This window comes from Heptranchias perlo, chromosome 23 (genome assembly GCF_035084215.1).
Source record: "Heptranchias perlo isolate sHepPer1 chromosome 23, sHepPer1.hap1, whole genome shotgun sequence".
NCBI classification, from domain to species: domain Eukaryota; kingdom Metazoa; phylum Chordata; class Chondrichthyes; order Hexanchiformes; family Hexanchidae; genus Heptranchias; species Heptranchias perlo.
The window spans coordinates 10,962,673-10,990,350 of NC_090347.1; the positions used below are offsets into that span (position 1 = coordinate 10,962,673).

The window sequence follows — 27,678 nt, forward strand, 5'->3', positions numbered from 1 at the left end:
ATCCTACAGGATGGATGAGAATCGATAAATACAAATTGCAATTGTAAGGGGCTTTTACTCACCAAATAGATTAATTTGCCGAATATCCAATTTTACAAGATACTGTGGATTTAGAAACTCGTGCCCTTTTTAAAAAAAAAATGGCTTTTACATAAGTGACTGGATTGAGAGTCCCACCATCCTCTGCTTCTTGTATTCTTCCCAATCTGCTGGTGATTGCTGAGACCTGGAGTTAGAGCCACAGCAACAATGAATAATACTGTACATGTTCTGTGATCATTTGGGAGAAGACTTATTGTTTCTGAGCAATCGAGTGTTGAAGTACGTATCAAATTCCATATTCTCAACTTTCTTTACAGGCATTTTATTTTAGTAGAAATCATAAGCAGGTAGAGTATAATGCAATAAGGTACACCGACTTCATTACAAATACTCCATGGATTCCCCCCAAACTATTACAGAACAGTGATCAAACCACACTAGAGAATAATGTTGCTCTTGTTGTATTGAGGCCGTGGTGAGTGAGGGGATTAAATTTCTGTTGTGTCACAGATGGTGTGAGTGAAATGATTTAACATATGTATGATGTACAAATGATTCAAACGCTATGTATTGAGGAGGCTGGTGCACGAGGTGATTAAACTCATGGCTACCAGGATGCTGGAAGGCGAACTAGATGGACTTTGGGTCTTTTCTCGTCTACAGTTCCCATTTTGCTGGATTGCCCACGAATCTGTGGGTTTCTCCCAAATTTGGACGTGCCACTACTGTTGCACGGGTGGCAGTCCACAGGATGTTTGTCCACTTTTCCGCCTAATCCCCTGATTCCCCTAGAGACCAAAAATCTATTGATCTGTCTTGAATATACTCAATGACTGAGCATCCACAGCCCACTGGGGCAGAGAATTCCAAATATTCATGACCCTCTGAGTGAAGAAATTCCTCATCTCAGTCCTAAATGTCTGACCCCTAGTTCTAGACTCTCCAGCCATGGTAAACAACTTCTCAGCATCTACCTTGTCAAGCCCTCTTAGAATCTTGTATGTTTCAATGGGATCACCTCTCATTCTTCCAAATGTCAGAGAATATAGGCCCAGTCTACTAAATCTTTCCTCATAGGACAACCATCTCATCCCAGGAATCAATCTAGCGATACTGACAAAACCATGGTGCAGCATTCTCTGTAACGGTGAGCCTCCCAGCCATGGTTACTGAGCAGCATTACTCCTAATCTGAGAATGTTAGCTAGGGCACAGGCAGTGGTGTTCATAACACAATGATCCAAACCAGTGATACAGTTTGTTATTGTAATACATCTCCACCCATTTCCCTTTGGGTTGGATTTTGAGCAGCTTCTACTTTGTATGTTGACCAAGCTTTTGGTCACCTGCCCTACATGGCTCAGATAGTGGCTTGGGATGTTTTTATTACATTATAGGAGCTATATAAATGCAAGATGTATTATCTAAGATTTAAAATGGAACAATTCAATATATTTTAATTTATGCACTGTGGAAGGGTCAGAATTCCAAGCTTGAAACAGGACCTTTTTCCTGTTGGTTATTTGGAGCACATTCCTAAATGTATTCTTCATACTTGTTTACGATTTCACTATATCTAGCAAACAGGAAATCTTCACATTCTGCCATTAATATCATTCAGTAAGAGGCAGGTTGTAATCATCAAATGGCCCAGAATTTCCTGGACTTATGGTGCAAGAGCAGCGCCTTTCTTTCCAAGGAAATTCATGCATTACTAATTTGCACCATTTTATGCTGAAACATCACACATGCAAATTTTCTCAATCGTTTGTGCCGTTCCCGAGTTACTTCTGCCGAAACCCCACTTAGCCCATTAACATAGCCCCCCCACCACCCCCGAGAAAGACCAGAGAACCAGAGTTCCCTGCATTTATGCCAGATCTGTAAATTAACACGCACTTTTTAGGCACAGCAGGACTTGAAGTCAAATTTCTGTTTTATAGCAATGGGTGTAATGTCAGTGTAAATACAATCCAGGAAATTCTAGCCCTTTTCAAAAATAGTAATTAATTGGGTGTAAAACACAAGGACATCCTGTGGTCATGAAAGGCACTTTTAAAATAGAAGTTCTTTCTCTCTTCTATGGAGACAAGTTGTTGGGTAAACCAATTAGCAACATTTGATGAAATTGATAAAATCGAAGTTTATAATTTGTCCCCATATCCTCATGTTTCTTTAGGCAGTTCCAGCATTTGAGGATTAATGCTGGCAGGTCAGAGTGCTTTACTAGTGGAAAGATTGCAGCAAAGGAAATTTAATCTTCAAACAACATTGCCAAGGAAAGTTACTTGATCAGGATTATTCGCTATTAGAAATTAACCCAACTTTATTTTTATTATTTGTTCATGGGATGTGGGCATCGCTGGCAAGGCCAGCATTTATTGCCCATCCCTAATTGCCCTTGAGAAGGTGGTGGTGAGCCGCCGCCTTGAACTGCTGCAGTCAGTGTGGTGAAGGTTCTCCCACAGTGCTGTCAGGAAGGGAGTTCCAGGATTTTGACCCAGCGACGATGCAGAAACGTGGCTGGATAGAGGAAGTATTTAGATGAACTGTGGTGTCAAAACAAAAAGTATATAGAGCAATCAACAGATACACAAATGAGGCAGGGCCAGTAAGCACATTACAATAGGCAAGTACAATTCACTTTATTTATAAAAAAATGAATCAAAAAGGCATAGAAGATAAAAGTCCTTAGATCTTAAATTATACAGATTTCAAAATTAATGGTCTATATTGAAGTGGCAATGCTCAAATGGATTAGTATATTCTGAGACTTTGCAGTAGTTACTGAGCATTCAGATCACCAGCAACATTAATACTCAACATGGTCAACTCCACTCTGAAGCCACAAATACTGCAGCAAAGTTATGTTTTAAAACTCACTCGTGGCCTTTGAAGCTACGGCCGTCAACATTTTTGTCCATAATACAAACTTAGAGTGAAATGACAGTTACAGAAGCAATTTCTCAAGTAGTTAAATAAACGTGTGGTTAATAGAAAACAAGGTTTATTTTTCCCACCCCGACTAATATTTTACACAACAGTTAATTGTAATGCTGCTCTCCAGCGTTAGCTGGCTGCAAAGTTAATCATTTCCAACAACATAAATGAATCCCGTCCCACTAAACTGCAATGGAATACCAACTAATTAATACATTTGGGACTGGAAGATTATTTTTGCTGCTGGTGCAGTCAATAATTATTGAATGCTTGTGGCCACTTGAACTGCGCTGTAAGTTTCCTGTGTGGCTACTTTAATGAACAAGGCTGAGCAATTACTAAGAAGAAAAAGGTAAGAAAAAATGCGCACACAATTTTTTTTTTAAAAAGCTAATAATTAGCTTCTGCAGCACCACAATGGGGGGGGGGGGGAACGCTGAGGGGTGTTTGCATAGATCCTGTTCATCTAGTGACCCTACTGGAAGGTGCTTGTGTGAGAGATGAGGATAGGATCAGGCTTCTCCACGGTTGATTCACCTGCTGGCAATCACTGCCTAGTCTCACGTATTGACGAATGGGCACAGTACGATAGAGAGCAGTCAGCGCCTCCACCAGGATCGATCATTAAAAAACATGAAATGGAAGTGATGTAAACAGGCTTTTTTTTTTTTGCAGAGTTTGAAATAGTGCAGCCAGTACAGTAAGCACTCTGCAGTTTGCAAGCAACTAGAGGCAACAGAGGAGATGCAATGTTGCTTTGCCAAACCCCATAGCATCGCAATTGCTCTTCAGACTCCTGAAGAATTAAGATCTCCACGGCCACTGGCAGCCCCTGCAGTACCTCATCAAAACGGTCAGTTTTCATGTCAGCAAATATCAACAGCACTTCAACTACGACAGCCGTCACAGCCCAGCTTGAATCCGTCCTCACCCCACATCCACACACGAACGGTTTCCAGCTAAACAGCGATCAGGAGCGTAAACTGGGCTCACTTCTTCCTTCCTTTATCTAGAGATGCAGGTTATCCGGTCTCCCCTCTCCTCCTCCTCCTCCTCCCGCCCCCCCCGCAAAAGCGATGTGTGAAAGTCGGGCGAGGACAGGATTGGCTTGGATTGCGATGTCTCAACAGTTTAAACAACCTGTCCAGAATTGCATGAGGGGTTAAGAATTGGAGAGTTGTCTGTGCCTGAGGAGCCACACCCAACATAGGTCAACACCTTCAGAAAAAGGACGGGAGAAAATTTGGGGGGTGGGAGGAGGTTGACTTCAGGGGTTAAAGCTGCAGATTTTCAAAGAGTTTTCTTGGTGAAATGCCATCTTTCCTACAGTCCAATTGTTTTAAAGCCAAAGGTTGACTAGTTGCCTCTTCTCTGCTGATGACACTGTTTTCCTTGTCACTTCCCACACCCGGCAAGTTACCTCTCCCGAAGAAGCAGAGCCTACAGGCCGCTCGGTACATGTCCGTTCCACCAATCACTTCGACCTAATGGAACAGAACAAGTCATTAAAATCAAATCATTTGCACGACAAGGTAGAGATGCAAGTCCTCGGAGGAGCTGACTATACCAAGTATTTCATGGAACCAACCAGGGAAAAGGCTATTTTAGATCTTGTATTGTGTAATAAGGCAGGGTTAATTAGTAATCTCATACTAAAGGATCCTCTGGGGAAGAGTGATCATAATATGATGAATTTCACATTGAGTTTGAGTGACATACTTAAGTCCGAATCTAGAGTCTTAACCTTAAATAAAGCCAATTACATGGGTATGAGGGGCGAGTTGGCTAAGGTAGATTGGGAAATTAAATTAAAGGGTATGACGATTGAAAAGCAATGGTGAACATTTAAAAGAAATATTCCATTGAGAAATAAAAACTCCATGGGAAAAGTGATCCACCCATGGCTAACTGAAGAAGTTAAGGATAGTATTAGATTAAAAGAAGAGGCCTACAATGCTGCCAAGAAGAGTAGTAAGCCTGAGGATTGGGAGAGTTTTAAAAACCAGCATAAGACGACCAAAAATTGATAAAAAGGGAGAAAATAGAATATGAAAGTAAACTAGCAAAAAATATAAAAACGGATTGTAAGAGCTTCTACAACTATGTAAAAAGGAAGAGAGTGACATAAGTAAACGTTGGACCCCTAGAGGCTGAGACAAGAGAAAATACAATGGGGAATAAGGAAATGGCAGATGCATTAAACAAATACCTTGTATCTGTCTTCACAGTAGAAAACACAAAAAGCATACCAGAAATAGTGGGGAACCAAGGGGTTAATGAGAGTGAGGAACTTAAAGTAATTAATATCTGTGGAGAAAAAGTACTGGAGAAATTAATGGGACTAAAAGTCAATAAATCCCCTGGACCTGATGGTCTAATTCCAAGGGTTCTAAAAGAGGTGGCTGCAGAGATAGTGGATGCATTGGTTATGATCTTCCAAAATTCCCTAAATTCTAACGGTCCCAGCTTATTGGAAGTTAGCAAATATAACTCCGCTGTTCAAGGAAGGAGGGAGAGAGAAAACAGGGGACGACAGGCTAATTAGCCTGACATCAGTCGTCGGGAAAATGCTGGAATCCATTATTAAGGACGTGGTAACAGGGCACTTAGAAAATCATAATATGATTAGGCAGAGTCAACATGGTTTTGTGAAAGGGAAATAGTGTTTGACAAATTTATTAGAGTTTTTAGAGGATGTAACGAGCAGGGTAGATAAAGGGGAACCAGTGGATGTGGTATATTTGAATTTTCAAAAGGCATTCGATTAGGTACCACATAAAAGGTTGTTACGCAAGCCAAGGGCTCATGGGGTTGGAGGTAACATATTAGCATGGTTAACAGACAGAAAACAGAGAGTAGGGATAAACGGGTCATTTTCAGGTTGGCAAGCTGTAACTAGTAGTGTACCGCAAGGATTGGTGCTTGGGCCTCAGCTATTTACAATCCATATTAATGACTTGGGTGAAGGGACCGAGTGTAATGTATCCAAGTCTGCTGATGATACAAAGCTAAGTGGGAAGGTAAGCTGTGAGGAGGACACAATGTCTGCAAAGGGATATAGACGGGTTAAGTGAATGGGCAAGGCAGTGGCAGATGGAGTATAATGTGGGGAAGTGTGAGGTTATTCACTTTGGTAGAAGAATAGAAAAACAGAATATTTTTTAAAATGGTGAGAAACCATTAAATGTTGTTGTCCAGAGAGACTTGGGTATCCTGGTACAAGAAACACAAAAAGTTAGCACGCAGGTACAGCAGGCAATTAGGAAAGCAAATGGCATGTTGGCTTTTATTGCAAGGGGGTTGGAGTACAAGAGTAAGGAAGTCTTACTACAATTGTACAGGGCTTTGGTGAGATCTCACCTGGAGTACTGTGTACAGTTTTGGTCTCCTTATCTAAGGAAGGATATACTTGCCTTACAGGCGGTACAACAGAGGTTCACTATATTAATTCTTAGGATGAGAGGGCTGTCCTATGAGGAGAAATTGAGTAGAATGGGCCTATACTCACTGGAGTTTAGAAGAATGAGAAGTAATCTCATTCAAACATACAAGATTCTGAGAGGCTTGACAGGGTAGATGCCAAGAGGTTGTTTCCCCTGGCTGGAGAGCCTAGAACAAGAAGGCATAGTCACAGGATGGATCGTCCTTTTAAGACTGAGATGAGGAGGAATTTCTTCACTCAGAGGGTTGTGAATCTTTGGAATTCTCTACCCCAGAGGGCTGTGGATGCTGAGTCGTTGAGTATAATCAAGGCTGAGATAGATAGAATCAAGGGATATGGGGATCGGTCAGGAAAGTGGAGTTGAGGTTGAAGATCAGCCATGACCTGATTGAATGGCAGAGCAGGCTCGAGGGGCTACATGGCCTACTCCTGCTCCTATTTCTTATGATCTTGGAGCAGAAATCATTAGTTATGTTCATAGGCCTTACGCTACAGCCATTCCATTAGGAACAGGAATAGGCCATTCAGCCCCTCGAGCCTGTTCCAGCATTCCATTAGATCATGGCTGATTGTAACTCAACTGTATTCTACAACATGTCCCACTAGCCCATCACCCTTGTCCTCGTTGACCAACATTGGTTCCCAGTCCCAATGCCTCCAATTTAAAATTCTCGTCATTCATGGCCTTGCCCCCCTCCCCATCTTTGCAACCTCCCTAGCCCTACAACCCCCTCCCCAAACTCTGTTCCTCCAATTCAGACCACTTGTGCACCCCTGTCCTTTCGCCCCACCATTGGCAGCCATGCCTTCAGCTGCCTAGGCCCAACACTCTGGAATTCTCTCCCTAAACCCCTCCATCTCTCCACCTCAATCTGCTCCTTAAAACCCAGCTCTTTAACCAAGCTTTTGATCAACCCTAATAACTCTTTTCTTTGTCCCAGTGTCCATTTTATTTTGATTACACCTCTGAAGCTCGTTGAAACATTTTTTCTATATTAAAGGTGTAATACAAGTGCAAGTTGTTGTGTTTGACACATATGCGTGAGGAATTAACTGTCCACCTACAGAATTAGCCAACCACTATTCCATCCACACACGTTTCATTTGCATAGTTAAACCTGCCAGCATTTAGACTCACCCAAAACAGTTAGGGTCTTTGTGGCTTGATTAATTTTCTCTCTCTGTTGTGGGCAATGGTCCTGTCACATTCACATTTAACTGAACTGCAGCATGACCGAACTACTTTTCATATAAATCTCTTGCACTCCCCTAATGTTTAGTAGGTCTGGCAACTGAAACTGAGCCACATAGATCAGGTAGGTCCCAGATCTGTGCTGAGTCAACTGATCTCAGCTGACCTCTCCGCCTCTCTCTCCTCCTTTAAGATGCTCCTTAAAACCTACCTCTTTGACCAAGCTTTTTGTCACCTGTCCTAATTCCTCCTCAGTGTCAAATTTTGTTTGATTAACACTCCTATGAAGAGCCATGGGACATTTTACTATGTTAAAGGCACTCTATAAATGCAAGTTGTTGTTGAGGTGACAGTACAGGCATTACAATTGGCCTGAGCCCATGAGCTGGAGGAGCAGAAACCCTACCAGCGCCCCCATCCCTGATCACTACTGGCAAACATGTGGATGTTGGGTGATGCCAGGAACACACCTAATAAGTGCCCCCTCCCACCCCCCCCCCCCCCCCCATAATTTGCAACACTCACAGGCCTAGGCTCACACCAGAAACTTAACTGGACCAGCCACATAAATACTGTGGCTACAAGAGCAGGTCAGAGGCTGGGTATTCTGTGGCAACTGACTCACCTACTGACTCCCCAAAGCCTTTCCACCATCTACAAGGCACAAGTCAGGAGTGTGATGGAATGCTCTCCACTTGCCTGGATGAGTGCAGCTCCAACAACACTCAAGGAGCTCGACACCATCCAGGACAAAGCAGCTCACTTGATTGGCACCCCATCCATCATCCTAAACATTCACTCCCTCCACCACCGGCGCACAGTGGTTGCAGTGTGTACCATCCACAGGATGCACTGCAGCAACTCGCCAAGGCTTCTTCGACAGCACCTCTCAAACTCACGACCTCTATCACCTAGAAGGACAAGGGCAGCAGGCACATGGGAACACCACCACCTGCACGTTCCCCTCCAAGTCACACACCATCCCGACTTGGAAATATATCGCCGTTCCTTCATCGTTGCTGGGTCAAAATCCTGGAACTCCCTTCCTAACAGCACTGTGGGAGAACCTTCACCACACGGACTGCAGCGGTTCAAGAAGGCGTCTCACCACCACCTTCTCAAGGGCAATTAGGGATGGGCAATAAATGCTGGCCTTGCCAGCGATGCCCACATCCTATGAACGAATAAAAAAAAAACATGAAGAGTGGCTAATTGGCGAGATACTAGATGGCACCCAATATCTGTGGAACTGTGCCCAGCACACCAGAACCTTCGGCGGGGTGGGGCAGAGGGAGTAAAGAAACGATCTAAAGGGAAAGATAAAACCCACAAACCTCTTTTTCAGTCCCCAGTCTCTTGGTGTACGAAGCCTCCCTGAAGCACTCCATGCACACGGCACTCAGCTTCACTACATTCTCCGCCAGGGGCACCAGATTCAGAATGTTGCCAAAAGCCTGGAGAAACAAACAGAACTGCTCAGAATCCAATACCGAAAACAATGAATAGGTTTTGACATCGTCACATACTGCAGCAGTGGCACACCCCACGCTGGCACAGTGCCATTTTAAAGTCACGTTCTCTTCCTTCCCCTTGGCAATCAAGAATGACCATTCTCAGCACTTTATTCCAGGATCCCCATTTCCCCACTGCTTATCCTGAAGTTGTTTTAAAAAAGATGCTTGCCCCCCTCCCCTCCACCCCCACTCCTGGGTTGAGAAGTTGGGGCGATGGTCTGTTTACAGTACCTGGAGTGATAAAGCCACTAAATCTTCCCCTACCCTCACCTCTCCCCATGGAAAGGCGTCTGACCTCTGCCCGACAGTGTGAGGGAGATCAGGAACTCAACAGAAATTCTTAAAATGGTCACAAGAGTATATTTCATGAAAACCATTGCTTCTCTGCCCACGGCAAAATAAATTGAATGCAGTTTGGTTGCTGTAAAAGGTGTGGCTATAATTGCACTTGCACCACAGAATCTGTACAAGATGTACTCATCTTGCTCCTCCATGTAGCTCAGTTACTCTTTCTCATGTGCTCTACTTACTTTCCTTTGGAAAGTTCCATCCAGCGCTGCAACAATCACAGTTTTTCCTTTGTTGGCCATTTCCTCAGAGAATTCGACACAGTCTGGAAACTAGAGAAAAAGCAGAACTTAAACACCATGTTCCTAAACATCGATTTTGCTCATGTTAATACCGAATCGGGTCAGGCAATCAACAACAACTTGCTTTTATATGGGACCTTTAACATAGGAAATCATCCCAAGGCACTTTGCAGAGGGGTAATCAAACCCATTTTCAGCCTCCTATTCCATTGTGACTTTACACTGGGCAGTGGATGGATATCTCTACTTTAAATAAGGATCCCCCTATAACTCAGTCGGTAAATGTACCACCTGGTGTGGTACTGAACCATTGAGAATAGGAAGATAATAAAAACAGAAAATTGCTGAGTATTTCCAGCAAGTCAGGCAGCATCTGTGGAGAAAGGAACAGAGTTAACGTTTCAGGTCTCGGACCCTTTGTCAGAACTGCATCGACCTGAAATATTAACTCTGTTCCTTTCTCCACAGATGTTGCCTGACATGCTGAGTATTTCCAGCATTTTCTATTTTTATTTCAGATTGCCAGCATCCACAGTATTTTGTTTTTGAGAATAGGAAGATCCCAGCTCTGTGCCGAGTTACTTGATCCCAGCTATGGAAGGTGCTACAATTAGCTTCAGTGGGGAAGGGGGAGCAGAAATCAGGCCAGGAACACAGCTGGATACAGTTTTTGTGCAAATATTAGGAGAGTGTAAAATAAGATTCTAATGTGATGCCTCATATGGTTGAATAGTCTAACAATCACTGCTAGGGAAGATACTGGGTGGGGGGAGAAAGAGAATGATGTAGAACCATAGACCAGCATGTGAGAGAACCTTTAGAAGCCGCACAGGTCCTTTAAAGGTTTGCAAGCAGGAAAGTATTCTACTCCAAGCTCCGAGTTTCTTAATAGATTGAGAAAGGGATTCGTCCAGGGATTACCATTCTTGGAAGAATGAAAAGACTTTGAACAGCTTGGGTTTCTTGATACAGTGCACACTTTTAAATTACAGGGGAAACTAGCACGGTTGGCCAAACTTACAAACTGTCCTTCATCAATTCCGATAACTGCACATTTCAATGCTTCCTGATTAACTTCACTCAGCTTTGTCGCAGGAACTGCTTGCATTGTAAACCTGTGATGGACAAAAGAACGTCGGCAGGATTTACAAATGGAAGTCCTGGACTAATGGGACATTACATCAACAATCCTAATCCTGGACTGTGCAGTGCACACCAACAAACTCAATGACAAATTACAAAGATGAAAGATCAGCATAGCAATCAATTAAGAACTCAGACCCACTTCAGTTTAAATTTACAGCAGCAAATACACTTTTTAAAAAAAAACAAATAGGCAGAGAATATCAAATATGTGGCATAGATTTTTCTATAATTGCCTTGAATTATTAGTGTAGCCCACCCAGGGGGACGGAGAGCTGGAACTTGTGACATGTGGTACCTGCGCCACATGAGATGTCCCGGATGCTTTATGCGTCCAGGGTGGTCATGTGTGCAAGTGTCTCCAGTTGCTTGCGCTCGAGCTCAAGGTTTCTGAGCTTGAAGAGCAGCTGGACACATTTGGGAGGCTGAAGGGATGCTGTGGTGGGTGACCATCCACTGGGGTAGAAGAGTAGATGAAAGACGGGGCAGGGGTCTCCCGAGAGTGCTGAATTGACAAACAGATATTCAATACTGAATACTCGTGATGGTGACAACTCTGAGGAGAGCAGCCTCGAGCAAAACCACAGCATCAGTGGAGCAAGTTGCTGTCAAACAGGGAGGACTCAAATGCAGTAGTAATAGAAGATTCCAAAGTCAAGGGAATAGACAGATACTTTTGCAGTCGCGATAGAGTCCCAAATGGTGTGATGTCTCATAGACGCCAGAGGTAAGATATTACAGAATAGGTAGGTAAGATTTTGGAGGGATGGGAAACTGCCCAAAATTGTGGTTCAATGATGCAGGAAGAAACAGAATTGGGATCCTGCAAAGGAAGTTCCAGCAATTAGGAGATGGATTGAAGAGCAGGACCTTCAGGATTACTCCCAGTGTTGCGTGCTAGTCAGCATTGGAATAGTAAGACAAGAGAACTAAATGCGTGGCTGGAGAGATGGTTGGGAGGGAAGGGCTCAGATATCTGGAACACGTTCTAAGGCAGGTGTGGACAGGCTTCACCTGAACAAGGCTGGGGCCAATGTCCTCGCTGGGAAACTAGTGCTGTGTGGGAGGGTTTAAACTAACATAACAGGGAAAGGAAAAAAAATAAAAGACAAATCAAGGAAAGGAAAAGGAGAGCAAAACAGACAGGAATGGATATCTGAAGGATGAGGGAGGTAAATGAATAATATTACCAAATAGAGGGAGGGTTGAGTTGTATAAAGTATGAATGCACAAAATATCGCAAATAAAGTTGATGTGCTGGAAGCACAAGCTGCCCTGGGGGTTATGATACAATATCATTATCAGAGACGTAGCATAGGCTAAGGCAGAACTGGGAGCTGAACATTCTGAATTACAAAAATAATCTGAAAGGACAGAGTAAGAAAAAAAGGGGCACAAGGTGGCAGCTTTAGTAAAGGATACCATCCGCATTACAATACAAGAATGTCTTAGGGAGCTGCGTTAAGACGAATATGATATGGAGACTTAAGAAATAGGAAGAGATAATAGTGTGCATTACAGGCTATCAAACTGGTGAGATAGAAGAGGAGGTCTGCAAATAGTTCAGGGTGATATGCAAGAACAATAGGCAATAATACCGTGTGATTTTAACTATCCCAAGATAGACTGGAATAAAGGGAATGCATGTGGCCAAAGTGGGGTACATTTTTTTAGAATGTAATTAGGACTGCTTCCTAGATTCGCATGTTTCTAGGCTAACAAGGAAAGAAGATTTGCTTGATTTAGTTCTGGGAAATAAAGTGAGGCAAATGACTAATGTGACAGTAGAAGAATAATTGGGAAATAATGACCATAACATGTTGCACCTGAAAAAGAAAAAAAGATAATGAAGAGATAAAGAGAAGGGTGCTGAACTGGGAAAAAGGCAAAGTTCAACGAGATAAGAGACTTGGCTCATATTAACTGGACAGAAGAGTTAGCAAACAAATCGACAAGATCAGCAGTGGAAAATTTTCAATTATGAGACGAATAGAGTACCAAATAAATATATTCCTGTAAAGGCAAAAAGAGGGGTGCACCAAAGGAAAGAGCTTTGTGGATAAAAGAGATTAAAACTAAACTGAAACTTAGAAGGCAGGCATATGATAAATTTAAGGCTAACACTACAAGAGAAAATCATAAGGAATATAGAAAGTGCAATGGGAAGTTCAAAACGGAGAGAAGAAGGGCTAAAAGAGAACATGAGAAAAGGCCAGCAGACAATATAAAAGGAAATATTAAAAGCTCTTGTAAGTATAAAAAAAGTAAAAGATTAGTTGAAGAAAGGGCCCCTTAGGGGTGAGAGGGTTGTCTAATTGTGAGCAATAAAGATATGGCAGAGGTATTAATGATTTTGTATCAGTTAACTGAAATGAAAAAGTCCACAGGAAATGAAGATGGACATAGATTAGGGAGCATGGGAAACTTGGCAACCCGTCCAAGTGACCAGTCATGCGAGTGCGTGCCAGCTGGCTATTTAACAATTGGGGCATCATAGCCAAACCTGCTCCCGCCATAAGTCGATTACATAAGCATTTCCCAGTGCTCATTAGCAGGAGCCATGACTGAATTTTCCATTTCCCAAGGACACTGAGGTAATTACCGAGGTCCCATCATCACTCTGGCTGACATCAGATAACAGCACAAACCAGGCATCAAACCTGGATCCCTCTTGGTCTGTACCATATAACATGGAAAATGCACCCACTGAACCATCAGGGGAAGGCCCTGGTATCTAATATTTCTGAAACATTAGTTCACTTGTACATGATTCCTTGAACTTTCATTTTGTTCTCTCCCAACTTGTAACAATTTTAACTTGTTTAATCACAAAAAAGAGCGGAGGCAGTACCTTTTGTTTTGATCACTCGTTCTTTTTTGGCTACATCAAAAATATTTGTTTTTGAAAGAATGAAAAGTTGCTCTCTTGGCTAATAAAGTCAATATTTCTCACTTCTATGTCCATCATATTTTAGCCTGCTCTATTATGTTATGACAGGATTCAAACAATTAGTGGTAACAGCCTGGGTATTTTTTTTTAAAACCTGTATTGGATTTGGCTATTCTCAGATCCACAACCATAACTTGCATTTACATAGTCTCTTTAATGTAGAAAAACATCCCGAGGCGCTTCACAGAGGCATAAATCAGACAAAAATAGATGCCAAGCCATAGAAAGAGATATTAGGAGGGATAACCAAAAGCTTGGTTGAAGAAGTGGGTTTTAAGCAGGGTCTTAAAAGAGGAGAGGGGGGCAGAGAGACAGTGGGGGGAGGATGCACAAGAGGCCAGAGTCAGAGGAGTGGAGAGTTCTGGGAGGGTTGTAGAGCTGGAGGATGTTAGAGATAGGGAGGGGTAAAGCCACAAGAAAGACATCTTTTAATTGGAGAGATTAGAGAACTTGGAGCCAATATAGGTCAATGGAACTTGATGTAGGATAGGATATGGACAGCAGAGATCTGGATAAAAACAGAAAACGCTGAAGAAGCTCAGCAAGTCAGGCAGCTCTGCTCTTCTCTCCGATGGGATTTTCATTTGTCTCTTTTACCTTGTTCACCTTTGTTGCTTTCTGTTTCCTGTCTCGTGTTTGATCAGGTTGCTGCCTGACATGCCGAGCTTCTCCAGCATTTTCTGTTTTTAGTTCAGATTTCCAGCATCCGCAGTATTTTGCTTTTGATTTAGAGTTCTGGATAATGTGTTTAGAGCATGGACGATGTGAATCTGGCCGAGAGGGCATTGCAATAATCAAGTATAGGGATGACAAAGGCATGAATAGGGTTTCAACGGTAGATGGGCTGAGGCATGTTTGGAGGCTGGCGATGTTAGGGGATATGGGGTCGGATGCTCAGCCCGCGATTAAATAGTGCACCGAGGTTGTGTACAATCTGTTTCAACCCGAGACCATGGCTGGTGAAGGGGATGGAATCAGTAGCAAGGGTACAGAGTTTGTGGCGGGGGCCAGACGATGGCTTCAGTCTCGCCAATGTTAAACTGGAGGAAATTGCGGGTCATTCAGGACTGGATGTCAGACAACCGGTCCAACAGCACAGACGAATTGGAGGGGTCGAGAGAGGTGGCAGAGACCTAGAGCTGGGAGTCGCCAGCGTCCATGTGGAACCTGACTCCAAGTCTTCGGATGATATCGCCAAGGAGCAGCATGTAGATGAAGAGAAGCCCTTGCTGGAGATGCTCTAACAGGAAAGAGTGGACCCAAGTGAGGGCAGTATCACTGAGCTGGACAACAGAGGAGAGGCATTGGAGGAGGATAGTGTGGTTGATAGTGTTAAAGGCTGCAGAGGTTGAGAAGGGAAAAAGAAGGATTTGTTAGAAATTAGTCAAATGAGCTAAAGAAGAGGGTTAGAAACGAACAATAAAATAAGCAACAGTGAGAAATGTTGTATACAGTTCTGTATGTTTCACTATTTGACCACAGAAGGATTTCAGTATAATTTATATTAAAATATTATGTTAAATTTAGCTCATAAAGGGATTCAATCCAGAAAGCAGTCATGTGCTGGGGGATGAGGATTAGAATTCGGTGTCTATTCAGAACAACATATCCAACATACTACTGAAACCTGAGACAATGGAAGTCTTAAATATCCCTGAACCTTCACGCTTATTAAGTTAAGATACGCTATTCCTTGGAGGGCAGAAGAGCGAATCTGCTGGTTTAAGTGGCTAATGTCCGGACATGGAGAACTGGGAGTTGGGAAGAGGTCAAGTTCTTGGCTTCCTGTCCAGTCGGATAATGAAAGGACACAGAACCACATCATCTGGGATTGTGTGCAATATCTGGTATGAGGGCAGATATAGAGCGAAAATTCTCTACTAAAGGAAACATAGAAAATAGGAGCAGGAGTAGGTCATTCGGCCCCTCGAGCCTGCTCTGCCATTCAATATGATCATGGCTGATCCTCTACCTCAACACTACATGCCCGCTCTCTCCCCATACACCTTGATGCCTTTTGTGTCTAGAAATCTATCTAGCTCCTTCTTAAATATATTCAGTGACTTGGCCCCCACAGCCTTCTGTGGTAGAGAATTCCACAGGTTCACCACCCTCTGAGTGAAGAAACTTCTCCTCATCTCAGTCCTAAATGTCCTACCCCATATCCTGAGACTGTGACCCCTCGTTCTGGACCCCCCCAGCCAGGGGAAACATCCTCCCTGCATCCAGTCTGTCTAGCCGTCAGAATTTTATATATTTCAATGAGATCCCCTCTCATTCTTCTAAACTCGAGTGAATACAGGCTGAGTCGACCCAATCTCTCCTCATACGACAGTCCTGCCATCCCAGAAATCAGTCTGGTGAACCTTCGCTGCACTCCCTCTGTGGCAAGTATATCCTTTCTTAGGTAAGGAGACCAAAACTGCACACAATATTCCAGGTGTGGTCTCACCAAGGCCCTGTATAACTGCGGTAAGACATCCTTGCTCCTGTACTCAAATCCTCTTGCAATGAAGGCCAACATACCATTTGCCTTCCTAACTGCTTGCTGCACCTGCATGTTTGCTTTCAGTGACTGGTGTACAAGGACATCCAGGTCCCTTTGTAAATCAACATTTCCCAATCTATCACCATTTAAATAATACTCTGCTTTTCTGTTTTTCCTTCTGAAGTGGATAACTTCACATTTATCCACATTATACTGCATCTGTCATGTATTTGGAAGTGCCAATCAGGGTCAGAGTAATTACTGGTCAGAAAAGTATATAATAAGTCCACTAACAGGATCAGTGTAGCATGTTGTGTTATTTTCTGTTACAAGAAGCATCACGAGATAAGCTGCAATTCACTGTAAATCGCTACCATATTTGTGGTTAGATAGCAGGAATGTGGGAGTAGTACCCGCTTAGGCACTGTGTACTGCAACTCCCAGTTACAAGGCGGCACTCAATACTCACTTGTCATGTGTAGCCAGGTCTTCGTTGCTGTACCGAGTGTCCTTTGCGTACTTTACCACAAGGCACCGGTATTGAGCAATTCGAAACCTTCTCACCCGGCGCATCAGCTCGGTGCTGTAGTGGAAAGAACAAATTAGAACTTAGTCAGATGCACATGTTGCAAAGTGGCACCTCCTTCCCAGCTATTATGCACCTGCATTGGAAACTTCTGTCTACCATTTCTTTGCTTTTGACAAGAAAGTAGACAAGTAGCCCCTTGCTGCTTAGAGGCCAGTATATGTTCTCAATCCTCCCCCACCAAAATTCTCACTGCCCCTCCCCTGAAAGCACTGACTGACCCATGCTGGAGTACAGTTCTATCTCACCCAAGTGGTCATTCTTCATTTCTGACAGTGAGTGCACAAGAGCTATTTAACCCTGGTGGGCATCACAGCTGAGCCGAATCTTGTCCTCACTCGACAGTCACACACTTATTTCCCAACAGGGGTTATTGGATAGCAATCAGGAGTGGGAACTGGGGCTGATACTCATCCTTACTAGCCCAGGAGTATTAAGGCCAATTGTAATGCTCCTACTACTACACCCAGAGATCAGCTAACACAAACTGAGAATTAATACAGAGTGTTTGACAGCAAAAAATTACAGTTGTGAGAAGGGATGATATGCTAAATGGATCATCAATCGAGGCCATATGGGTTGAGCTAAGAAATAAAAAAGGGGCAGTCACACTACTAGGAGTGTACTAGAGACCCCCGAATAGCGAAAGGGAGATAGAACAAATATGTAGGCAAATTTCTGAGTGCAATAATAAGAGGGCAATCATAGTAGGGGACTTCAACTACCCTAACATCAACTGGGATTCAAACTGGGATTCAAACGCAACAATCGCCAAACAGGAGGGTTCCCTCCCAGTCGGGGAACACTTTAGCAGTCAAGGACATTCAGCCACCGATCTTCGGGTAAGCGTTCTCCAAGGCGGCCTTCGAGACACACGACAACGCAAAATCGTCGAGCAGAAGTTGATAGCCAAGTTCCGCACCCATGAGGACGGCCTCAACCGGGATCTTGGGTTCATGTCACGCTACACGTAACCCCACCAGCAAAAAGGGGGAAAAAATTTATATGTTTTTTAAAATTCTCTCTCTCTCTCTGCCATTTTAAGTTTCTTTCTGCCTGCCTGTGTAAAAGACACAATGTATATCGAGTGTACTGGGACGTGCTGTTCTCCGTGACTGGCCTGTTTGAATAACAACGACACCTTTTGATTGGTGTGATGCTGTCCCAACATCGTATAAGATATGCGATTTGAGAACCTTTTCATTCAATCATCTGACGAAGGAGATAATCTCCGAAAGCTTGTGATTTTAAAATAAATTTGTTGGACTATAACCTGGTGTTGTGGGATTCAAACAGTGTGAGGGGCACAGAGGGCGCAAAATTCTTGATCGATGTCCAGGAGAACTTTTTTAGCCAGTACGTGACAAGCCCAACAAGAGGGTGAAGTGACAGTGGGTGACCATATTGGGGATAGTGACCACAGTTTAGTTACTTTTAGCATTATTATGGAAAAGGACAGAGTTAAATCAGGAGCAAATGTTTTAAATTGGGGGAAGGCAAATTTTACAGAACTAAGAGGTGATTTGGCAGAAGTGGACTGGAGACAACTACTTGAGCAGAAATCAGCAGCAAGCCAGTGGGAGGCACTAAAAAGTGAAATTCTGCGAGTACAATGCAGTCACGTCCCCTCAAAGAAAAAGGGTGGCACTGCCAAATTTAGAGCCCCCTGGTTGTCTAGAAGTATACAGGGCAAGATAAAGCAGAAAAGGAAAGCTTATGACTGTCACAGAAAACTAAATACTGCAGAAAGCCTAGGAGTATAGAAAGTACAGGGATGATGTAAAAAAGGAAATAAGGAAAGCAAAGAGAGGGCATGAAAAGGTGTTAGCTAGTAAGATTAAAGAAAACCCAAAGATGTTTTATCAGTACATTAAGAACAAGAGGATAGCTAAGGAAAAGGTGGGACCTATCAGGGATGATAAGGGTAACATGTGTGTAGAAGCAGAGGATGTGGGTAGGTTTTAAATGAATATTTTGTCTCCGTATTCACAAAGGAAAGGGATGATCCGGACGTAGTAGTTAAAGAGGAGAGGTGTGAAATATTGGATAAGGTAAACATAACGAGAGAGGAAGTACTAGAGGGACTGGAATCCTTGAAAGTTGATAAGTCACCAGGGCCGGATGGATTGTTTCCTGGGCTATTGAAAGAAGCCAGGGAGGAAATAGCGGATGCTCTGAGGATCATTTTCCAATCCTCACTAGATACAGGAACCGGAGGACTGGAAGACTGCAAACGTAGTGCCATTGTTTAAAAAGGGTACGAGGGAAAGGCCAAACAATTATAGGCCGGTCAGTCTTACCTCAGTGATGGGCAAACTATTAGAATCAGTACTGAGAGATAGGATAAACTGTCACTTGGAAAGGCATGGTTTAATCAGGGATAGTCAGTATGGATTTGTTCAGGAAAGGTCATGCCTTACAAATCTGATTAAATTCTTTGAGGAAGTGACAAGGAGGATTAATGAGGGTAGTGCAGTGGATGTTGTCTACATGGATTTTAGTAAGGCATTTGACAAGGTCCCACATGGCAGACTGGTCAGAAAGGTTAAAGCCCATGGGATACAGGGAAATGTGGCGAATTGGATCCAAAATTGGCTCAGTGACAGGAAACAAAGGGTAAAAGTCGATGGATGTCTTTGCAAATGGAAATCCGTTTCCAGTGGTGTGCCACAGGACTCAGTGTTTGTAGTATATATTAATAATTTGGACTTGAATATAGGGGGGCATGATTGGCAAATTTGCAGATGAAGCAAAACTTGGCCATGTAGTTGATAGTGAAGAGGATAGCTGTAGACTCCAAGAAGATATCAATGGGTTGGTGGAGTGGGCGGAAAAGTGGCAAATGGAGTTCAACCCGGAAAAGTGTGAGGTAATGCACTTAGGGAGGGCAAACAGTAAAAGGGAATATATTGAGAGGGGTAGAGGAAGTGAGAGACCTTGGAGTGCATGTGCACAGGTCCTTGAAGGTGGCAGTACAGGTAGATAAGGTTGTACATAAGAACATGTGAAGAAGGCATGTGGAATGCTCTCCGTTATTAGCCGAGGTATAGAATACAAAAGCAGGGATGTAATGATGGAACTGTATAAAACGCTGGTAAGGCCACAGCTGGAGTATTGTGCTCAGTTCTGGTCACCACATTACAGGAAGGACGTAATTGCTCTGGAGAGAGTGCAGAGAAGATTTACAAGAATGTTGCCAGAGCTTGAAAATTGCAGCTACGTGGAGAGATTGGATAGGCTGGGGTTGTTTTCCTTGGAGCAGAGGAGGCTGAAGGGAGACTTGATTGAGGTGTACAAAATTACGAGGGGCCCAGATAGAGTAGACAGGAAGTACCTGTTTCCCCTAGCGGAGAGTTCAAGAACTAGAGGACATGGATTTAAGCTGATTGGCGGAAGGATTAGAGTGGACATGAGGAAAAACTTTTTTACTCAGAGGGTGGTGGGTGTATGGAATTCGCTGCCCGAATTGGTGGTAGAGGCAGGGACCCTCAACTCTTTTAAAAAGTACATGGACCTGCACCTCAAATGCTGTAAGCTGCAGGGCTACGGACCGGGTGCTGGAAGGTGGGATTAGAATGGGCACCTGGTTGTTCTTCGAGCCGGTGCAGACGCGATGGGCCGAATGGCCCCCTTCTGTGCTGTATCTTTTCTATGGTTCTATGGTTCTCAGCATGGCAACTGCAGACCAAGTCTGTTGTAATTATCAAAATAAACTTAAGGATCAATTTCCCAGTCCTGTCGCAGAATGGGCTATGGCTGGCAAGCACACGCAGTTCACCGTCTTGTTGCATGGAGCAGACCGTACAGTATTTTGCAAGGCCCGCTCATTTAAATATAAATGCTGAGTTCCCTATGCGGTCTGGGGATTGCTGTGCCTTAAAAGGGTAACTGAATGGTGTCAAAAGTAGTCTAGGAATTCATTTCCAAACATGAAAGAGGGAAATGCGTGAAGACAGAGGGAGGAGTGCTCTCCTTAGAGAGTGGGTCCGCATTCTGCTGTGGGAGGATACAGCAAAAGAAGGTTGTTATCTTTGAAAACAAAGGTGCCATCCTCAGACAAATACAGCAAGATAAGCATGGGAGAAGATCACAGAACAGGTCAACAACTCAATTCCGCAAGAAACATTCCACTCTTCAGAGGTTTGCCAAACTAAGCGTGTTCCAGCATTTAGCTGCACCTACCTAAAAGCTACCGTATGCCGACAAGCACTTTCACCTTCAAACAACTGCCCCTTGGCTGTGCATACATGCTTATCATTTGAGAGGCCTAGCCCTGGTCTTACTGTCACATGGCACCCAACATTGATGTCGGCCGTGCCTTCAGCTGTCCAGGCCCCGCATTCTGCAATTCCATCCCTAAACCCTTCCACCTCTCCTCCTTCAAGGCCACCCTTAAACCCCACCACTTTGACCACTCCCCCCTTCTTTGTCTTGGTGTTCCATTTTTATCTGATTACACTTCTGTGAAGCTCCTTGGTATGTTTCTCTATGTTACAGGACTTTTTAAATGCAGTTCTTGTTGATACACCTTCTATCTTTAATGGAAACCTTGCAATGTTGTAGCTCACTTATTTGTAACTTGAATCTTCTAATATTTCCACCAACAGAAACTTGTACGCAGCATACTCATGGTCTCAGACATATCTTAGGAAGGATGTTGGATGCATCAAGGCTCTTCGACCTTGCAGCACTTCAAATTATTTTTGATTGCAGGAAAAACAAGCCCATAACAGATGAGTGATGTGAGCAACTTGAGGTGACCTGAAGTTCCTGACTCAAAGAAATAACCCTAAAAATAGCCAGAATGTAATGAACAAGGATCATGCAAGAGGGTACTGTGTATCTGCAGGCTAGTACCCATCATTAATGCTTATTCTCTCTGCCCCCTAATCTTTCATACACTAAGGCAGCAATTTCAGTAACTTAGTATGTATCCCAGCATCATGTCGCACCATATGCTGGTAAGTCACATTGATTGCAGAGTATTTTGCCAACTATGTTGTAATACTTGTCCCTCTATAGGTGTTCAAGGCTAGTAATAACTGAGTGGAGGCAGAGAAACAGAGCAGGCGCACAGCAGAACTGGCACCTTACCACACTGACAGGATTCAGCTCTCAAAATGGAGAGGCTTAGCTTGTCATACAAGAACTTTAACATCCTTAGTGCTTTCCTACTGCAAGAAAGGAGAGGGCCTCTAAAACTAGAGGCAAGAACTAAAATATGGGTTAGTAGTATCCTTCCAGTTTAGACAGAAAACTTCTGAACAAGTCGGTTTGGGATTACAGCAACTTAACAACTGATTTATTTGAAGTATGTTCCCCCAAACTTCCTCCCCGTGATTGCAGTTCACCCCATAACCAGAGAACAGTTCAGGTTTTGTTTTGTCATTTTACATTTTATGCACACATTACATTGTTAAAATGCAACATATATACATGGAAAAAGGTTTGAAAATGTATTAAATAAATAAATATAGTTGGTTCCTGCAGATAAGTGTTAGCCTTGGTTCTATGGTAGTATTCTTGCCTCTGCATCAGAAGGTTGTGGGTTCAAGTCCCACTGCACAGACTTGAGCACACAATCTAGGCTGACACTCCAGTTCAATACTGAGGGAGTGCTGCACTGTTGGAGGTGCCATATTTCAGGTGAGACATTTAACCGAGGCCCCGTCTGCCCTCTCAGACGGTCATAAAAGATTCCATGGCACTATTCAAAGAACAGCAAGTGAGTTCTCTCTGGTACACTGGACTATGTTTATCCCTCAACTATCACTAAAACGGATTATCTGGTCATTACCTCTTTGCTGTCTATGGGAGCTTGCTGTGGACAAATTGGCTGCCACATTTCCTACATGACAACAGTGAGGACACTTTAAATGTACATAATTGGCTGTAAAGCACTTTGCGACTTCCTGAGAGGGTGAAAGGCGATATAACAATGCAAGTCTTTCTTTCTATAACCTTTTCATATCGCTGCTGAGAACAGTTGGATGTACAGTCACCAGAACTTCCCTAAATATAAGAGATCAGGGCAAATGAAGCTTTAAAAAAAACTTCGAAAATTTCATTTCCACACCGTTCACCTGACGAAGGAGGAAGCCTCCGAAAGCTTTAAATTTTTTGCACTATAACTTGGTGTTGTAAAATTGTTTACAATTGTCAACCCCAGTCCATCACCGGCATCTCCACATCTTAAAACAAACTGACAGTCTTGACCGAGTTACTAGGTTGATATGAAAACGCAATATTTCAATTATTCCAAACACAGACTTAAAGGGGCGGAAAAAAGCAGCAGGAAGTGAAATCGCAGGACCCGATTTCCAGCTGGGGCGGGAAGCAGTAATAAAATTCAGATCAAGTAAAGTGATCGAGTGGTTCTAACGCTTTACACACCCGTTTGCAAAGTAATGTACAGCCCTCAACTCCCGGATTTGTAGGTGAACCCGAGCTGTACGCGGCAGGCGAGTTGGAGCCAAAAAGCTGCAAGGCTTGCAGCAGCCCGGGGAGCTGCCCCTTTACTCGGTGCATTCGGTTACGGACATAGAATCATACTTGGGGGGTGGGCGGGGGGGGGGCAGAAAATATCAGTCAGTTATGTACCTTTTTCCTGAGAACATCGGTCCGAAGATGATCTGCAAAAGAAAAGACATTCTTTAGATAAAGTGGCTCCACATTATCAATGAACGCGGCGCGTTTTGAGGGGACAGGGAGTGGAACCTGAGACGTTACAATAAACTCTGTTGAAGAAATAATGTAACGAAAAGAAACAAGAGATGAAGTTTGGCAACAGTGGAGCGCGGTCGGTATCTGTATCTTTCTCACACTCACTTTGATTCAAACACTCACTACACAACTAGACATCGCAGTTGGAAGATTCGTCGTTCGGCTTGTTAAAAAAATATTTAAATGTTCTAAGACTGAATAATATTTGTTTCTCACCTGAATTTGACCTTTCATTTTGCTGGGAGACGATAGCGAGATAGCCGGGATGTTTGAACAGTTCATTCTATAAGAAAGTAATATATATAAACAAATACAAAGAAACTTATACCCACGGGGTTAAAGATCGCAGGTACAAACTGTTCTTTTCCCCCCAGAAGGAAAATATTGAGATACAAGTGAAATATGAAAGGGAGAAAAAGATGAGCTGAACTAAAGGCGGAAGAGCAGAACAGGAAACCAGAAGTGGATTTCGCGCCAAAATCACAGCAGCCAGTGAGAGGAACATTACAGTGTCACGTGTAACTGTACCCAGCCAGTGAGAGGAACATTACAGTGTCACGTGTAACTGTCCCCAGCCAGTGAGAGGAACATTACAGTGTCACGTGTAACTGTACCCAGCCAGTGAGAGGAACATTACAGTGTCACATGTAACTGTACCCAGCCAGTGAGAGGAACATTACAGTGTCACATGTAACTGTCCCCAGCCAGTGAGAGGAACATTACAGTGTCACATGTAACTGTACCCAGCCAATGAGAGGAACATTACAGTGTCACATGTAACTGTACCCAGCCAGTGAGAGGAACATTACAGTGTCACATGTAACTGTCCCCAGCCAGTGAGAGGAACATTACAGTGTCACATGTAACTGTACCCAGCCAGTGAGAGGAACATTACAGTGTCACATGTAACTGTCCCCAGCCAGTGAGAGGAACATTACAGTGTCACATGTAACTGTCCCCAGCCAGTGAGAGGAACATTACAGTGTCACATGTAACTGTACCCAGCCAGTGAGAGGAACATTACAGTGTCACATGTAACTGTACCCAGCCAGTGAGAGGAACATTACAGTGTCACATGTAACTGTACTCAGCCAGTGAGAGGAACATTACAGTGTCACATGTAACTGTACCCAGCCAGTGAGAGGAACATTACAGTGTCACATGTAACTGTACCCAGCCAGTGAGAGGAACATTACAGTGTCACATGTAACTGTACCCAGCCAGTGAGAGGAACATTACAGTGTCACATGTAACTGTACCCAGCCAGTGAGAGGAACATTACAGTGTCACATGTAACTGTCCCCAGCCAGTGAGAGGAACATTACAGTGTCACATGTAACTGTACCCAGCCAGTGAGAGGAACATTACAGTGTCACATGTAACTGTACCCAGCCAGTGAGAGGAACATTACAGTGTCACATGTAACTGTACCCAGCCAGTGAGAGGAACATTACAGTGTCACATGTAACTGTACCCAGCCAGTGAGAGGAACATTACAGTGTCACATGTAACTGTACCCAGCCAGTGAGAGGAACATTACAGTGTCACATGTAACTGTACTCAGCCAGTGAGAGGAACATTACAGTGTCACATGTAACTGTACCCAGCCAGTGAGAGGAACATTACAGTGTCACATGTAACTGTACCCAGCCAGTGAGAGGAACATTACAGTGTCACATGTAACTGTACTCAGCCAGTGAGAGGAACATTACAGTGTCACATGTAACTGTACCCAGCCAGTGAGAGGAACATTACAGTGTCATATGTAACTGTACCCAGCCAGTGAGAGGAACATTACAGTGTCACATGTAACTGTACCCAGCCAGTGAGAGGAACATTACAGTGTCACATGTAACTGTACCCAGCCAGTGAGAGGAACAATAAAGTGTCACATGTAACTGTACCCAGCCAGTGAGAGGAACATTACTGTGTCACATGTAACTGTACTCAGCCAGTGAGAGGAACATTACAGTGTCACATGTAACTGTACTCAGCCAGTGAGAGGAACATTACTGTGTCACATGTAACTGTACTCAACCAGTGAGAGGAACATTACTGTGTCACATGTAACTGTACTCAGCCAGTGAGAGGAACAACTTGCTGGTCTTCCAGTGCAAGGAGCTGTCCTCCACCGAGTGTTGCAGATTGGCACATTCCAAGGCCCAGGACTACGTGCTCAGGGACGCACTGAAGTTGGGTGCGGCCGCCGCGAAGGCTCTGTAGGGAAAGGCAACCGTTTAGAACCTTCCCGCAATTGTATACCGAGGGGTTGAAATCAGGGAAAACCCCCTTGGGCAGAATGTAAAATTCAAATTGATGTAATGAAATGTAATCTACCTGTAGTGAATAATCTGTATTGATTGTAATATGATGAGGCACCCTAGAGTGTCATGAACTGTAATTATGTACGATGTGTAACCATATTGTTGGAATCATATTTGAACTGTACTTGATGTAACCTGTAAATTGTATAATCTGTATTGTGTATGTCTGAAATGTGATATGACAACTGTATTGTAAGTATTGTTGCAAATTTTATGAATAAAGTATTTTTTGAAAAAAAATAGTGTCACATGTAACTGTACCCAGCCAGTAAGAGGAACAATAAAGTGTCACCTAACTGTACCCTGATGACCACTAACCTCTTGCATTCACCGAGTGAGGAGGGGGATGGGCAAGTTGGAGGACGTCCTCGTGGGTCTGCTCCTGGGCCTGTCCAAGGTGGCCATCTACAGGTCCAGGCTAGGCGCGGCCCGTGAGAGCGGTCACTCCTACTGTCTGCCTCTCTTGCGCGGCATTCTCCGCACCCGGGTGGCCTTGGGGAAGGAGCACCAGTGTCTGCCGTTACACTTGAGGATTTCCGCGACCAGTGGGCAACGCAGGGACTGGAGTGCATCCTCGATCAATATCAATAAAATTATTATTTGACTATGTTTATTTATTTGACTCATTTGATTTTTTAAAAATAAATTGACACCCTAATCCCCCTTATAAAAGGGGCTTAAAAAAAAACCTTGTGTTTGGCTTTACTTTAAAATTATTATTTATCAAGGTAGACTTCTGCATCCTTTACATTAAAGATCAAATGAGCAGAAAAAAACATACAGGAGTTGTAATAAAATGACGTTTATGTTTGCTGTTCATTCTGTTTCTAACTTCGACAGCGCCTCCCAAACCCGCGACCTCTACCACCTAGAAGGACAAGGGCAGCAGGCGCATGGGAACAACACCACCTGCACGTTCCCCTCCAAGTCACACACCATCCCGACTTGGAAATATATCGCCGTTCCTTCATCCTCGCTGGGTCAAAATCCTGGAACTCCCTTCCTAACAGCACTGTGGGAGAACCTTCACCACACGGACTGCAGCGGTTCAAGAAGGCGGCTCACCACCACCTTCTTAAGGGCAAATAGGGATGGGTAATAAATGCTGCCCTTGCCAGCGACGCCCACATCCCATGAATGAATGAATAACAAAAAAGCACTTCAGCAGCTGGTGAGTTGCGTTTGGAGCGGCTCCGGCTACATTCAGAGTTCGACGCTGTCTGCTTCTTACGGGCTTCCCTTCTTCGGTACCAATGCTATTGAAAAGAGGGTGCTTTCTCTCGCCTCAGATTCCTTCTGTATGGAGAAAAGTTGGGATTAAGATTGATTCAATGCATGGCATTTTGGTAAAAAAGCTGAGAGTTTACTGCAGCGCTGGCTCCCTGATAACTGCTAGAGGGAAGTACCCGAGTTTCAGTTGCACTGAGTGCACTGTGCTCTTGTTTACTTCCCCGGAAAACCACACCTGCTGCCCGAGGTTTGTTACTGACTCTGCTTCCGAGGTAGACCCATTGGAGTCAGCGTAGGGTTACCAACCCTCCAGGATTGTCCTGGAGTCTCCAGGAATTGAAGATTAATCTCCAAGACACAGCTGGGAGCAACATAGCAGAAAAATTATAGGGTCATTAAAAAAATAATTTTCTTTCAACACTTTTGTTTATTAGTTATCAAAATGTTGGAGTTGGGAAAGAAAAGGCTGTTTCACTGACAGTCAAGAACTTAAGAAATAGGAGTAGGAATAGACC

At 43.6% G+C, this 27,678-nt stretch overlaps 1 protein-coding gene across 4 annotated transcripts in view; it reads right to left on the bottom strand.

Annotated features, from left to right (window-relative positions):
- Positions 1–2,657: 2,657 nt before the first annotated feature.
- tk1 (thymidine kinase 1, soluble) overlaps positions 2,658–27,678 on the bottom strand; it is a 44,856-nt gene continuing 19,835 nt past the window's right edge. For 2 of the 4 annotated variants that reach the window (XM_068004004.1, XM_068004003.1), the window contains exons 2-9: positions 26,715–27,229; positions 23,826–23,892; positions 23,487–23,518; positions 16,770–16,883; positions 10,741–10,834; positions 9,660–9,749; positions 8,950–9,069; positions 2,658–4,465 (exon numbers count right to left, since the gene is read on the bottom strand). In XM_068004004.1, the coding sequence (XP_067860105.1) occupies positions 4,256–4,465; positions 8,950–9,069; positions 9,660–9,749; positions 10,741–10,834; positions 16,770–16,883; positions 23,487–23,518; positions 23,826–23,891 (726 nt within the window). In that variant the 5' untranslated portion in view covers position 23,892; positions 26,715–27,229 and the 3' untranslated portion in view covers positions 2,658–4,255. Of the gene's footprint in view, positions 4,466–8,949; positions 9,070–9,659; positions 9,750–10,740; positions 10,835–16,769; positions 16,884–23,486; positions 23,519–23,825; positions 23,893–25,685; positions 25,776–26,251; positions 26,559–26,714; positions 27,230–27,678 lie in introns of those variants that run through there. The other 2 variants (XM_068004002.1, XM_068004005.1) reach the window with 2 other exon arrangements.